A 14,877-nucleotide genomic window follows, 5' to 3' on the forward strand; every position below is an offset into this window, starting at 1 on the left:
ATGGCGGTTTTCCTGCCCTTCTTCTAAAAAAAAAAAAACAATCAACGGCCCAGATAGGAACATTTATTGGCCACTCATATAGCTGACCTGATGCATGGCAGATGCAATTCGCAAATCATCATCACAGGAAAGATAGGTAGGTAAATGTACTTGCCTACTTTGTTTTGGCTTACTGTCTCCATAACACGACTGCTGGGATATTGGACATTCCCATGAGAGGGAGACAGAGAGTGAGAGAGACAATCATGCTGGGTGTGTTATGTTTTGCCATATGAGCAAAAGATTTGGTGCACTGATAACGCGCACTGTCAGCACCTAATGAAGTTTACCAGACTTTCTTTGCTGTTGTCACTGACAGCAGAGTCAATATGTTTGTGCAGCAGCTGCCCCCACTCCTGGATTGGGAATTACAAAAATGCATCACAGAGGATTTTTTTAATCATACTGCAAATTAGAAGCAGAGCTGATTAAATACCGGAGCCACGTATAGTTGACATTTTGTGTCTGCCTATCAGTTAACACGATGGCATGCAGTTCAGGCCTCTGATATGTCAAAGTTAAGAGATCAGACGCAGCTAGTTCTCATAGTCATTCAAATACAGCTCTGATATGTTCACATGTAAAAGAGGGCATGTCTGAAAGTCCACTGTGTGACTGGAGGTCGTGGCAAAACATTTGTCATACACACTCAGTTCCTGGTATCCATATTTTTATTCAGGATTCTTTTAGAAGTGAGTCTTTTTCTTCTGCCTCCAAAATCAAACAGGTGAAAAGGTAATGACAGAATATTGGTCCAAAAATTTGAAAGATCTCCTAAATTTTCCCTCTTTTAGCTGTGCCAAAGAAACAATAATGTTATAGATAAATAATTCCATGTGACACCTTTCTCAGCAACTGTTCATGATTGTCAATTCCCTTAATGCTTAATATAGTGTCTCTATGCTGCAGAAACTGAAAGATCCACCCCTCTGTGTTGAGTCCAAGAAAATCTGTCTTACTTTAACATAATAACGCGCAGATTTAAAACCACTTTAGGTGATGTGACTACAGCAATTGCCAGTATTTTTGTGCTAAACTGAGTAAAAAATCATCACAAAAACCCCAGTTAAAGAATCTTAATGTGATAACTGAACCATAAATGTTTTTTCTTGAGTAAATAAACAGGTTTTTCCTGCACTGAGGTTTTATTTCAAAATTTAATTAGAGGAAAAACCCCTTTGAGATGCACCATGTAATTTTTTAAACAGGGTCCTCAGACGCAAAACTTATTAAAAATTAAAAATAATTTAAACAATAACAAAAACAAAAATTACATGCATAAATAATGATGCTAATTAATTAAACAGTCTAATAACACAAAAATAACTAACAGCAAAATCAGCAAGGTCATACACAGGAGGGCTCTCCACCATACAAACCGAACTACCTAACAGATCAGCCACAAGTGATATCCAGTCAGTTTAAAGTCAAAAACTGAAATTCTGAAGTACCAAAAGAACAATCAGTTCAGTTCCACCAAAGTCCTAGTCACACAGTTAAGTACATATGATGACTGAACTAAAAGGAGGTTTTAATAAATACAAACTGTATTTATAAACGATGGATGCATCCACCATGACATGATCCCATGTTTCTCGATTGACTCATTTAGGGTGCTTCGAAACCTCAAGTGGCTTGGAATATTAACCATTACTATTTTGGTGTTTTGGAGACATATTTGGATGAACCAAACTATTCATTTGTGCTAGCTAACATAGCTATAAAAGTGCATCCACACTCACAGAAACCTGCTAATTAATGCAAAAATAAAATGCTGATATTGTTGAAAGCACTTACTTCTCCAAAGGTTTGTTTTTACAGTTAACTGCACAGCAAGTCACAGAAAATTACACCACAGTCCAATTAATATAGTCCTTATTTGTAGAAAAAAAAGATTAATCACAAAAAAGAAAAATAGTAATTGAAAACTAGGGCTAATGACAGGCCAATGGATAAGGATTAAGGCCTGGTTAATATTAGCCATCTGCTGATATATCAGTGTTTAACAGCTGATGCATGAAAAAACGAGAGGGAGAAACACCCTTCAAACACATTATGTGTTGATATTGCACAGTTGGTCCACCAGCGGGCACTCTGCAACTTGTTACCCTGTTGGCAGTACCTGATTGGAGCAGCACAAACAGACCCAAGTGTGCTGATTGGAGCATAAACAGGTTTTCCACAACTTTTTGTGACAATAAAACAACATTACTTTTAAACTGCATTTTCATATTATCTTAGTAAGAAATATAACTACATATAACACATGTTAGGGAAATCTGCTGGTGTCTCTGAAAGAATATTGCACTTTTAACTCACCAGAAATCATGATTATCAGCAATTTCCTTGCATCTTCAGACTTATTCCAGTCTATTGCCATAATTTCAGCAACTAAAATATCAAGATTCATATTTTTAACTCTGCCTCATGCATATTGGAAGATGTTGGATTTTAATATTCCAAACACAGAAGAGAATAGAGTGGTCACTGAAAACGATCAAAAAGCATGTCTGAATTATTAATCTGTAAACAACATGGAAAATTGGAACATTATGTTGGAAGACATGGAAGATTATGATTTCAGTAAGTCTAAGATTAAGTTACATTTATGCAGTCAAATGCATTTTTATCAAATAGACAGGCGGAAAGCCAGTCATGGGCAATATACATTTAGTAATGCGTTAGGTTTGTTTTAAATAAAATGTATCATAAAAAATGTGACGACATCAGTCTAGAGGTGACATATGCCAGCCTCCAGCCCCCTGAAGTGCATAAACTAAAAATAGCACAAAGACAAGACAAGCAGACTTGAGTACAGATTGTTCACATTTTCTTTTCAGCAGTCCTAGAAAGTCAATAATCCAGATCAGCAGGCTGACTCATTTACTTGAGGCTAGAATTTACAGTTTGAAAACTCCAGATCTAAAAGATGTATGCTGTAGTGACGCTACACTGTATACAAGATAGAACAGGGAAAAAGCTCAGCAATGACGAGGAATAAGATAAAGCAGGCACAGTAACAGACTGTTCATGTCAGCAGATCAAACGGTTAACTAAATTTAACTTAATGCATCCTAAAACAAAACATAAGAGGAAAAAAACAGACATACACAACATTTTTCATTCAAAGAAACTTCAAAATCAGATACTCTGATTACACTGTGAGAGAAGGGTATTGTGCATTTCATTGTGGAGATTATAGTAAAAATTCAAAAAGAAAAAAAGACCGTTTCTTCAAGGTAATGGAAAAGTCAGGGATTGCCATCATCACCATGGATGGATAAAGCACGGACTATTTTAACCTGAGGTCATGAAATTTCCTGTAATGGAACCATTTTCGCCTTTCCTTGAAGTGAAGAAACTGTACCAGTGTTGGTAATGGGCGAGCTCTAGCCTACAGCGTTCGATACTGTTGACCATAATATCCTATTAGAGCGATTAGAACATGCTGTAGGTATTACAGGTACTGCACTGCAGTGGTTTGTATCATATCTATCTAATAGACTCCAATTTGTGCATGTAAATGGAGAGTCCTCTTCACACACACTGAGGTTAATTATGGAGTTCCACAGGGTTCAGTGCTAGGACCAATTCTGTTTACATTATACATGCTTCCCTTAGGCAGCATCATTAGAAGACATAGCATACATTTTCACTGCTATGCAGATGACACCCAGCTCTATCTGTCCATGAAGCCAGATAACACACACCAATTAGTTAAACTGCAGGAATGTCTTAAAGACATAAAGACCTGGATGGCCGCTAACTTTCTGCTTCTTAATTCAGATAAAACTGAGGTTATTGTACTCGGCCCTGAAAAGCTTAGAAATATGGTATCTAACCAGATTCTTACTCTGGATGGCATTACCTTGGCCTCCAGTAACGCTGTGAGGAACCTTGGACGCACATATTAAACAAATATGTAAGACTGCTTTCTTCCATTTGTGCAACATCTCTAAAATTAGAAATATCCTGTCTCAGAGTGACGCTGAAAAACTAGTTCATGCATTTATTACTCCCAGGCTGGACTACTGTAATTCTTTATTATCAGGATGTCCAAAACACTCACTGAAAAGCCTTCAGCTAATCCAAAATGCTGCAGCAAGAGTGCTGACAGGGACTAGAAAGAGAGAGCATATTTCTCCTGTTTTGGCTTCCCTTCATTGGCTTCCTGTTAAATCCAGAATTTAATTCAAAATCCTGCTCCTCACATACAAGGTCTTAAATAATCAGGCCCCATCTTATCTTAATGACCTTGTAGTACCATATCACCCTATTAGAGCACTTCGCTCTTGCTCTGCAGGCCTACTTGTTGTTCCTAGAGTATTTAAAAGTAGAATGGGAGGGAGAGCCTTCAGTTTTCAGGCCCCTCTTCTGTGGAACCAGCTTCCAGTTTGGATTCTGGAGACAGACACTATCTCTACTTTTAAGATTAGGCTTAAAACTTTCCTTTTTGCTAAAGCATATAGTTAGGGCTGGACCAGGTGACCCTGAATCCTCCCTTAGTTATGCTGCAATAGACGTAGACTGCCGAGGGATTCCCATGATGCATTGAGTTTTTCCTTTCCAGTCACCTTTCTCACTCACTATGTATTAATAGACCTCTCTGCATTGAATCATATCTGTTATTAACCTCTGTCTCTCTTCCACAGCATGTCTTTATCCTGTCTTCCTTCTCTCACCCCAACCGGTCGCAGCAGATGGCCGTCCCTCCCTGAGCCTGGTTCTGCTGGAGGTTTCTTCCTGTTAAAAGGGAGTTTTTCCTTCCCACTGTCGCCAAAGTGCTTGCTCATAGGGGGTCATATTGTTGGGTTTTTCTCTGTATCTATTAAGCGCCTTGAGGCGACTTTTGTTGTGATTTGCCGCTATATAAATAAAATTGAATTGAATTGAATTGAAATTCCCCCATATTTTCATACCAGGCACATCTTCTAGCTGGGATTCCTCCATTAGTGTCCACATATTCTATAAAATAGTTTAGATAATGTTCCTAAACGTCTTTTGAGTTTTGAATCTGATATTCTTTCAAGTTCTACTCTGATAGTGTTAAATTCTTGTTATGTCAGTTTGTACTGGTGGCCCATTTCCATCATCAGATTGTAATTTTCTGCTGGGCTGGGGAACCGACTGTATGGCACCAAGTAAGCTTCATTTGTTCATGAAGATGCTCAGTCTTATTTGTGTTAACTCTCTGTTGTACTTCCGACAGATGTACCCACATTTTAATCACCAGTACTTAAATGTTACTATCATTATAGATTTGATTTGCTGTAAAGGATCCAAAATTGTTTTAAGAGAAACCTCATACAGGTCCGCTGTGAAAAATTCATTCCAAAAAACTGCCAGTCTACAGCTCAAACAACCATATTTGATGAAGCATCTGCATCACATGACAGCAGCCGATGTGTTTTCTTGTGTTTCAGCCCAAACGACAGGAAAATTACAAACACAGACATGATAAGAAGTTATAATAAAAGAGCAATTCAAATCCCTTTCAAAAGTCTTTAATAACAAATTATCAAACAACTGCTGAACAAGCTGCCTTTGACGTTCCAGTCAGCTCGCTTCAACACACGCTGGATTGGACAGCAGGCGGCAGCCAAACGAGACAGTTATTAGGTTTTTACTGTGCCCAAATGCTCCCAGTATAAAGTATAAAAGTCGTAGGTTTACAGCTGTGTTGAGTTGCCCTCTATCCAGGGTCACTCTGAGTCTGAGGACAAACCTTGTTAAGCTAGCAAAACAGGTGGTGCTCAGAAGTGCCACACAGGCTTTTTTTGTTTGATACACACGGAACGAGGGTTTCATTTCAGCTAAAGTCACCTCACCAAACTGTCTGGTAAAGAAAGTTAAGCACGTGCTCAGAAACAAAACGAAACATTTGTGGGCTGCAATTCTCGAATCTTTTTAGAAGCTTATTTCTTGTGTACGCATGAAACAAGCCTTAAAAGAAAACCCTCAGCGATGTGTGTGTGTGTGTGTGTGTGTGTGTGTGTGTGTGTGTGTGTGTGTGTGTGTGTGTGTGTGTGTGTGTGTTTTAACTCTAATTATATTTACTGAAGTAAGGAAGAAATAATATGGGGAAGAAAATAAAGCCATGTTACTTGGGCTAAAGCTGATTGATAAAATTCCTTATGGACTTAACATCATTGGCACAGTTGTGCTGTGCACACAGCGCCAGCCTTTCCTTTTTGTAGCTGTAGCTGCTGGGTTTTCTAGAGAATTACATTTACTATTTTTTTATACATTGCCTTTTGCCAATAGAAAGACGGTGCTGCAGTAAAAAAAAAAAAGTGTGTGTGGCTCCATAATACCATTGTCTAAAGAAAGCCCTACTGTGCATGTGTTATCTCCTCTGGTTTAATAATGTCTGATTCATTGTAAAAATGTCTTAATCATCTCAGTCACACATTGAGCTAATTGTGCCATAACATATGTAAGGCATGAAACTGTGAGAGCAGGAACTACATTTCATGGAATTAGAGAGACTTCAGCTACACACCAATCTGTGTTAGAGACAAAAAAAGTGATGAAGTAATGCTGATACCTTTATGTGAATGATCTGGTCCTCGTAGCCATGAAAAACTGAATCAAATTGGATTTAAAAAGCTAAAGAATGTCTTAACTAGGACAGTGTTATATCAGTCTCAACCAAAATCTGGTGTCTGTAAAAGCATAAAATTGGAATATGGGTTTTGGGTGTTAAGTTGGCCGAAATGACAGAGCCAGGCTGGCCGCACTTAGGCACCTCCTAAGCCTCTTTCTCAGCCTAGGAAAAAAAAACCTTCAGTGACAAAGTGTAAGAGGCATCATTTAAGGTAACAACCCGGCCTCCTAGGAATCTGGATTCTTCTCAGAGCCACATGTTGTGCCTAATACTAATCAAGCTAATTCTAAAGCACAGCATTCAAATAGGCACATAAGGGGGAGGTTACAATCCAAAATGAAACTTCCACCATCTTGAAAGCCTTAAGCTTTCAATTGAAAGATTAATACTGACATCAAAGGGGAGCAATCTGTCCGCATCCATTTATTTAAATATATATTTTCAGAAAAAAGCCTGCTATCAGTATTGAGGATTAACTATTTTGAAGGAACATTGTCAATTCACAGTAACCCCAATCAGTAGTTTTATAATAATTATGGATATAATAAAATTATAGGTATTGATCCTCCTGCACTACACTGCAGCAGATCCTCTTGGCAATATGACTTTTATGTTTTATTTTTGTTTTTACCCATCCGTGTTTTGGGAAGGTCTCTCCACTCATCAACTAGATTTCCAGCGAGAACAGGCAGTTTGATGTTTGTTTTTTTCAGTAAAAACATCAGATAAATCCAGTAAGTGCTCTCAGCCTCGCGGTAGTGACTCTAACTAGTGCCATATACAGTGTGTTTCGCTAGGGAGTTACTGTAATTGAAAACAGTCATTAAAAAGGGAGCATTCTTACTTCATTAAGTAGCTGGAGGCACCTCTCAACATGAACGTTTATGTTGATCCATGCCTGCTGGATTTCTTAATAAGCAATTGTTTGCTAACATGTCCACTATAACATTGGAAGGTGCTAATTTATTAATATTGTTTTTGCAGAAATTTATGCTATGGGCAAGTACACCCCCGTCTCCCAAAATTAACGCTGCTTTAACAATACGTTTTACTTATCAGCCAGTTTCAGGTCCTTGAACAAAGACTGTATATAAAAGATGCGCATAGCCATTGCCATCCCTCATTGGTTAGTAAAGTCCTGTCTTTGGGTGAAGTCGTGAGCGAGGGAATCTGACAGAGACGCAAACACAACAGTTTTCACTTGTTTCTTCAATTTGTCCTGATGCACTTGGATTTAAATCCAGCTTCCTGTCTCTCTGTGTACCTGACCTGTCCCACTACATGATATTCACACAATAGTGTGATTCTTGTCTGTCCTTGCATGTGACTGGCCACATGCTCAGCCCTGAGCAGGAAGGGCTGAAGACTTGGCTCTGCCCAACGGAGTCGGCTCTTTTCGTGCGCTACAATCGGCTCTTAGAGTCATTTGTGAACAACACATCACTAAATGACATCATAAATTTATCAGGGAAAGAGTTTACTGAGGTCATAGATAAATGGGAAGGTCTTTTTTTTCACAAACTTCTTTTTGCAATCAAAAGAGTCGACCCCCTTAAAGCCCTTCAACACTGTCTTCCCTTTTCAGACCCAGATGTTACATCCATCTTTTATATAGAGTCTTTGGCATTGGGCTGCTTGGAGATGGTGGCCAGCAATGACAACCAAGATTCGCCTCAGATTGATAAGGGGCCTGGCAGAGCCGTTCTATTAAGACATTTTTTTACCTATTAAAAACTGTTCTGTTGAGTCTCTCCCCAGAATTGGACTCCCTTCACTTTTTACTGGGAGAGTATGACTGTTATGTTTCGCTCAGTGATAAACTGCTGAGATGTATTGACGTTCCTGCAGCCCTGTCAATACAGGTCAATAAAAGTTATAAATTACTTAACATCCCACCCCTCCTTATCTCACTACAAGCTCAATATAAAATGTTAATAATAACAGATTGCTTTTCAGCTAAAACTATTTGTATGGACAAAGTGAAAATGGCATGAACCGCTGTTATAAGGTAAAGTGAATACGGCAGCATGGATGGTGTCGTTAAACCATAATGAAAAATAAAATTACTTTTATGATTTCTAATTGTATTACTGAAATGTTAATGCAGTATAGCAGTCTACATGAAGACATCTATAGAAAAAAATAAAGGAATTGAAAGGCCATTTGATGGACTATCCAGCTGGTCCCTCCATCTGCAACAGAGACATTTGGGATGAAACTGTTTTGACAGGTTTGCTGATGAAAATAGAATCATGAAATGCTAATTCTTCTCAAGATGTATAGATGGCAATTTCTTGGTTACAGCCCTATTATGCTTGTCACGTCTCTAAATCCACCCCGAAAGCACCTCTCAAGCAGGATGAAGATTATCTCGATTTCCAGCACCACAACTATCTGCCTTTGAGTCATGAAAAACACAGATACAAGTTTTGAGATTGATTAAAGGTGGGTTTTTCATTCTCAAATCCAAATCCTCGCCTGAGCAATGAGAATATGATTTATCAGGTTAAAAAACAAACAAACAAACGAAAACGCAAATTTTATGATTTATTCCAATCCGATTACTTAAATCCTATCCATAAAGTTCTGAAAGACTGTGCTGAAACTGGATAAGACTTATCTGAAATCTGAAGCAGATGGAAACACTTTAAAACCATTAAAAATTCACTAGAGATGTCGTGCACCAGCTATAACCATTAGGCACAGGCACATAGGCAGGTCAAACTGCCACCAGGTTCAGTTAGAATCTAAACTGTAGGGCTACAGCTTCGACTCGCAATACTGGTAACCGCAACAATGATGCAGTCATGTCTCTTATTCTTAGTTATTAATTCCTATAACATTTAGAAAAATTTAGGTTAGGCGATAAATGTATCACCACTAGCAACTTTTGGGCCTATCATGTTAAAGCAGGGACTCTCACACACCAGAAAAGTGTGTTAAGGCACGCAGTGGTTCTACGAAATGGCATCTACTGTCAGCTTGATTTAAAAATGATCGGTTCAAAAACCTGTATTAGTCAAACCCTACTTAATATCACACATGGCTCACTAACTCTTTAAATGAGAGTACCAGCTGTGTTTTGATTAAATGATTAAACAGTGCACGTTTGTAAGAGGCGTTTGGGTTATTAACTTGCATCTGAGACTGCACTATCACACATCAATGTACAGAAGATCAGCAGGGGTCAAAATACTCATTATCATATGTCACTCTGTCCCTTTTACTGGAAATGGCTAAGAAAAGGAAAATGAAAACACTAATTTTCATCCTCTCAGCCCTCGGTGTAAGACGAATCTGAACTGCCATTGTATTTACAAAAAGGCACTGGCTTTTTCGTTATTCTAGGGGTGAACAAGAAAATGGGTTCAAACTGTCCGCCGCCGGGTCGCGTGTAACCAAATTTCGACCGCGGATGTTTTCTTGCGACGAGAATATCCGAAGTAACAAAGTGCAGGCCCAGCAGCGGGTTTAATTGACTTTGAAGAAAGCACTCACTCAGCAGATAACAGCTAAAAGGCCACGCCAGAGGCTCGGTGGCTGCACGTGGCTTGGCTGTTAATGTCGTAGGCAGAATTCCGACATCGAAAACCTTAAACCCACAGTTTGTCAACTTAGATAGGGACCTCCAAACAAAAACAGTGTGCACATAAGAGGATTATTTGCTGTAGCTCCTATCACGGGATATGTCATACCTTCTTCTGGACAAATACAGCTACAACACAGGGCAGGAAGGTAAATAATTCCACCCACAAGTTTCCCTGGCTTTTCTTCTCCTTTGTTTTTGTTTTTTTTTGTAAGTATCTTTGTAATTTTTCTCATAATGCTCAAGGTTGCAGTCTTGTGTGAGCACTCCTACCTAAAATCCACTAAACTGCAGGAAAAAGAGACCATATGAGTAAAAACTTAAAAATAAAAACACAGTATCTAGTACCTGAGAGGCACCAAAGCAATATTTGTACAGTTCAGTCAGTGTTATAATCAAAGAGTCAATCTTCACACAAAGCCATTCTGGTGGTATGACCACATCACAGTAAATGCACAATAATAATTGCATAGTTTTGGATCATTTCAGTATATCTCACAGTTCAACAGAGGTAAAAAAACCAAACAAAACCTCTATGTATCTTTCATGAAAAGAAAGACTTCTGCATGATCGCTCCCTGAACCTTTCCCACACTTGCAGGCATATGTAGATTTTGGGCTAAATTTGGGCTCTGACTCTAAAAATGTCTCGCACAATATTAAAAACCAAAACACAGAGCCCTGGTTGACACAGAGCAGTGTGAAGGTACACCTCCTGCAGCCCCTCTGATGCAAGAAACCTCTCCGAATCCCTGTGTAAATGTAGTACATTTGTGCTTCAGCAGAGCCATGGGGAGAGAAAGCCAGTTCCACTTAGGTGCCACCAAAATAATCCCCAAGGGGCCTGCCTTGTTACAGGCAGCACAACAACATGTTGGCACTGGCACATTAAAAAACGAGAAATTAAAATCGATTTAACTGCGGAAATCCAAAACAACAGGGCCTCACTTCTGACAGCGCTGACAAGAAGCTTAGGCGCAATGAGTTCTGATGTACTTTACCTGCTTGTCCAACAATGGAGCCGGTTCAGTGCACAGCTCAGTCAGATGCATCTCGACACATCACTTCAACACTATGTCATCCCGGAGCCCAAATGGGACTCAGAATATGGTATGCATCACATCACAGAGATTTTTTAAGGTCTTTCCTGTTTAGCTTTGTCTCAGTAGTTGGTTAATAGCAGACTGCAAAGCGATGAAAATACAAGGCCCAACTGAGCAGGAAATTCTCTCTGGAGTGATAACAACAAGACAGAAAGTGAATAGAAAAGTAGGCCTGTTATAAAATACTGTTGAGCTTTTTTAAAAGGTGCTGTGACATCACACCCAGAATTCATTGCTGCTTTGCACGAGATATTTATATTAATGAAGGTAGCAACAGCACTCGACATTCTCTGCTCCCCACTCTATTGCGTTTATGCCCTACAGAGTTGATCTCCTTTTGTGTCATCCCACTATTCAGGAAAATAGGCTACTGCTGAGCACAACATCAGTCTCTCTTCTCAGTTCTCTACAACACCACAATGAGTCTGGCGCAGCACGGATGATAATTTGCTCTAAATGATTATGATAAATGTGCATTCATTCATACATAATATTAAGTAGTCAAAATTGAGGGCATCCGTTTGCCAACAGGAACGATGGGGATCATTCATGATGAAGATTTATGGCCATTCAGGGCTATACATCCTGTCATCCTGTCACGTCACACTCCTATTTTCTTATATTTACCCCCTCCAGTGTAACATCTGTGTGTGTTTATGTGTGTGCATGTCCATAAGCCTGCGTGCGCGTTCGTGTGAAGGCCTCAGTGTCCCTGAGAAGAGGAGAAGACACTTTGTGTGTCAGACTTGGCACGCCAAGCAGGAGGAAAACGGAAGAAAATGTGTTTCTACAACGTGACTGCATTCAAAGCCTGAAAACTGTAATTTGAGATATGAATTCATTACATGGCTTCTCATCAGCAGCCGGGGGATAATGTGATGCAACAGCGCCGCTTAGCGTCGCTCGGCGCTCCGTCTAAAAGAAGAGCGTCGCTCTCTCCTTGAACGCAGCTGTCCTTACCTTCGGTGTCACAAAGCGCGGCTGCTGCGGGGTTGTGTTCGCGGAGGTTTTGCGCCTTCTTCTGCGGAGTCCGTGCGATGAATGTTGACTTGTGCTGCCGTGGTGCGAGGGCCCGTGCGGGCAGCCACCGTGACCTGTCCGTTTACTGGCATTTTGGTTCCTTCTCACGGCGTCGGTGAAACCAGAGGAAAAGTGTTCAAACTTGATCTGAAAATAAAAAAGAAAGAAACGAAAAGATACCAGATTTTAACACTGCGCCGCAAGCTCCCAGGACTTGATGACTTTGTCGCTTTTCTATAAATAGGCGCGAGCGTACAGGCAGGTGCTTATGTGAGCTATAAACAGTTTTAACCAATGTCGTTTTACTTCTCACACCTCATTAGCATTTTAACAGTTTGAACAGCATCAAATACCAGCTAGCTGTCTGCGTGTTTTTTGTTTCCGCGCGCGTGCGTGGTTATATGTTTGTGTGAGTCGGAGCAGAAGTGCGCGCGTGCCTGTGTCTCTCTATTGGGGGATTATTGGAGGGAAAAGCTCGCCGTGACGAAAACACAAGTTCATATCATAGGTGTAGGCTACGGTGAAAAGGACGAATTAGTGCTCTCTCCCTCCGTGCGCGCGCGTGTGCTTGTATGTGTGTTTCAGAGAGAGAGAGCGGGGGGGACGACGGAGTAAAAACAGCCTGTGGCTCTTTGGCGAATATTCCCCTCACGCTCCTCTCTCCGGTGCCGGGCTTCGTTTATGTAGGGCATGCAGCAGGTTGTGTGACGAGGACTCGGACAAGCGTAAGAGCGCGGAGGAACCCGAACCAGGCACACACCACCCCGCCGCTGTTCCACTTTAAGGAGAGCTAGAGTGCGGCAGATATTAAAACCACCGGATCCCGACAAATGCCGCTCATTTTCCGCGTCTTTGGTGACAGAGTTAGTTTTGACCCAACCTAAAAAAAATAAAATAAAAAAGAAAACACTAATTACGCTCACCCCATTCCCGTGACACATCTCTCCAGGCGGCCAGGTGGAGATGACATTGCAGCCTGTTACTCCATTCGGGTGCCCTCGGCAGGAGTGGGAATCGCATACGACTCTCCGTCAGATTAATCCATCAATTTCTCCTCCATTCAATTTCCCTTCCCCAAAAAACGAAACCACACGGATAAATCCACCTGTCTGGTTCTGAAGACTTCCCCCCTCCACCGCCACCTCTCCCACCCGTAGATAGGTAGTATTCCTCTCGGTTTAGATGTCAAACGCCGTCCATTCAACGGGAGAGACGGGGTGGGGGAAAAAGCCCCCTGGCGCGCGGGGATCAGTTAGACTCTAGAATCCAAAATAACCGTTGGTTTGGGATCTCCAGCGGCAGCCCCGCGCGTTCCGCAGTGAGGGCTCGTGGACAGGTCCGCGCGCCTCCTCCTCCTCCTCCTCTCCTGTCCTCCTCCTCCTTGCGCCGCTCGCGGATTCTTGGAGACTGAAGGGGGGGATTCCGTCACAAATAACATCAAAACACACACACATACATATATATTCACACACTCTCTCTCTCTCCCTATCTTTTCTCACTTGCCCTCCCTCTCTCCCCCCTCTTCTCCTCCAACTGCTGCTGCTCCCCTCACGCGCTCTCCGACGAGCACCGCACTCCAAGCCGCCCTAAACAATTCGGAACAAGTTCAAACGGGTCGAGTTATTTTTGTAGCTTTCCGCGCCGCACGACCGAGGTGACGCTCGGCAGCCGACCGAGCCGTCCGGGCGGAGAGGAAGAAGGAAATATTCTCCCGACAGTGTCTTTACCCCGCAGCAGCCCGGCCGCCCACGCTCCGCTAGCTGAAGGTACTTACACATCAGCCTAGTTAATTAAACATATAAGGGGTAGAGGAGGCAGTGGTGAGGGGGTGCAGACTTGGGTGACTTCATCTTCCCATTATAAAAAAACGAAAAAAAAAAAAGATATGTGGGGAGTTAAGAAGGAGCGTGCTAGGGAAATTTCGCCATGTCTACCCCCCTAAGAAAAAAAGAGCGACTCCAACTTCACAGCTCGTTAAAACTGACATGTCGCTTCCTTGTCTGTCCTGGTCGTGTTTTCTCCCTCTCCGGGTCGTTCCCTTTCCCTCGTGCGTCCTCTCCCAGGCAGAAAAAAAGAAACGAAAGCGCGAGAGGGGGTATGGCGCACAGCATCATCCGTCGTTTATGGCATCACCTGGTGCCATCTCTCTAAAGCGAAGCCGCGCGCGCGTGTTTGTTCCTGGATGCCGGTGTCATTGCGCGCGCGCGCGCGTGTGTTTGTGACGACTGTCTCGGCGTCAAAGAAGTCGCCGCGTCGCGCCTCCTCTGCTCTTCAGCTGCGCGCAGATAAAACATTTCAATATCCGCTCAACTGTTATAACCCAATCTATTGGTCCCCCTGCAGACACCTCAACTCTTCCTCACAATTAAAACGCAGAGCCCTTAAAAATAAATAAATAAATAAATAAATACAAATTACCGCACCGGAAAACGTTTTTATTGCTGATTGTATGTCATGTTCTCTCATCAGCGCCGGAGTTTGTTAAGAGCCGCGGCTCAGATAAGGGGGAATAGAAGCAACGCG

The 14,877-nt window shown here is 41.5% G+C and overlaps 1 protein-coding gene across 1 annotated transcript in view; it reads right to left on the reverse strand.

The window, feature by feature from the left end:
• The window catches only part of grin2ab (glutamate receptor, ionotropic, N-methyl D-aspartate 2A, b), a 116,485-nt gene extending 102,434 nt beyond the window's left edge, over positions 1-14,051 (reverse strand). Inside the window, exons 1-2 of the mRNA XM_026171575.2 lie at positions 13,278-14,051; positions 12,295-12,501 (exon numbers count right to left, since the gene is read on the reverse strand). Coding sequence (XP_026027360.2) covers positions 12,295-12,501; positions 13,278-13,295 — 225 coding nt within the window. The 5' untranslated portion in view covers positions 13,296-14,051. The remainder of the gene's footprint in view (positions 1-12,294; positions 12,502-13,277) is intronic.
• Positions 14,052-14,877: the final 826 nt, after the last annotated feature.

The sequence above is a fragment of the Astatotilapia calliptera genome, chromosome 6, assembly GCF_964374335.1.
Source record: "Astatotilapia calliptera chromosome 6, fAstCal68.1, whole genome shotgun sequence".
NCBI lineage: Eukaryota > Metazoa > Chordata > Actinopteri > Cichliformes > Cichlidae > Astatotilapia > Astatotilapia calliptera.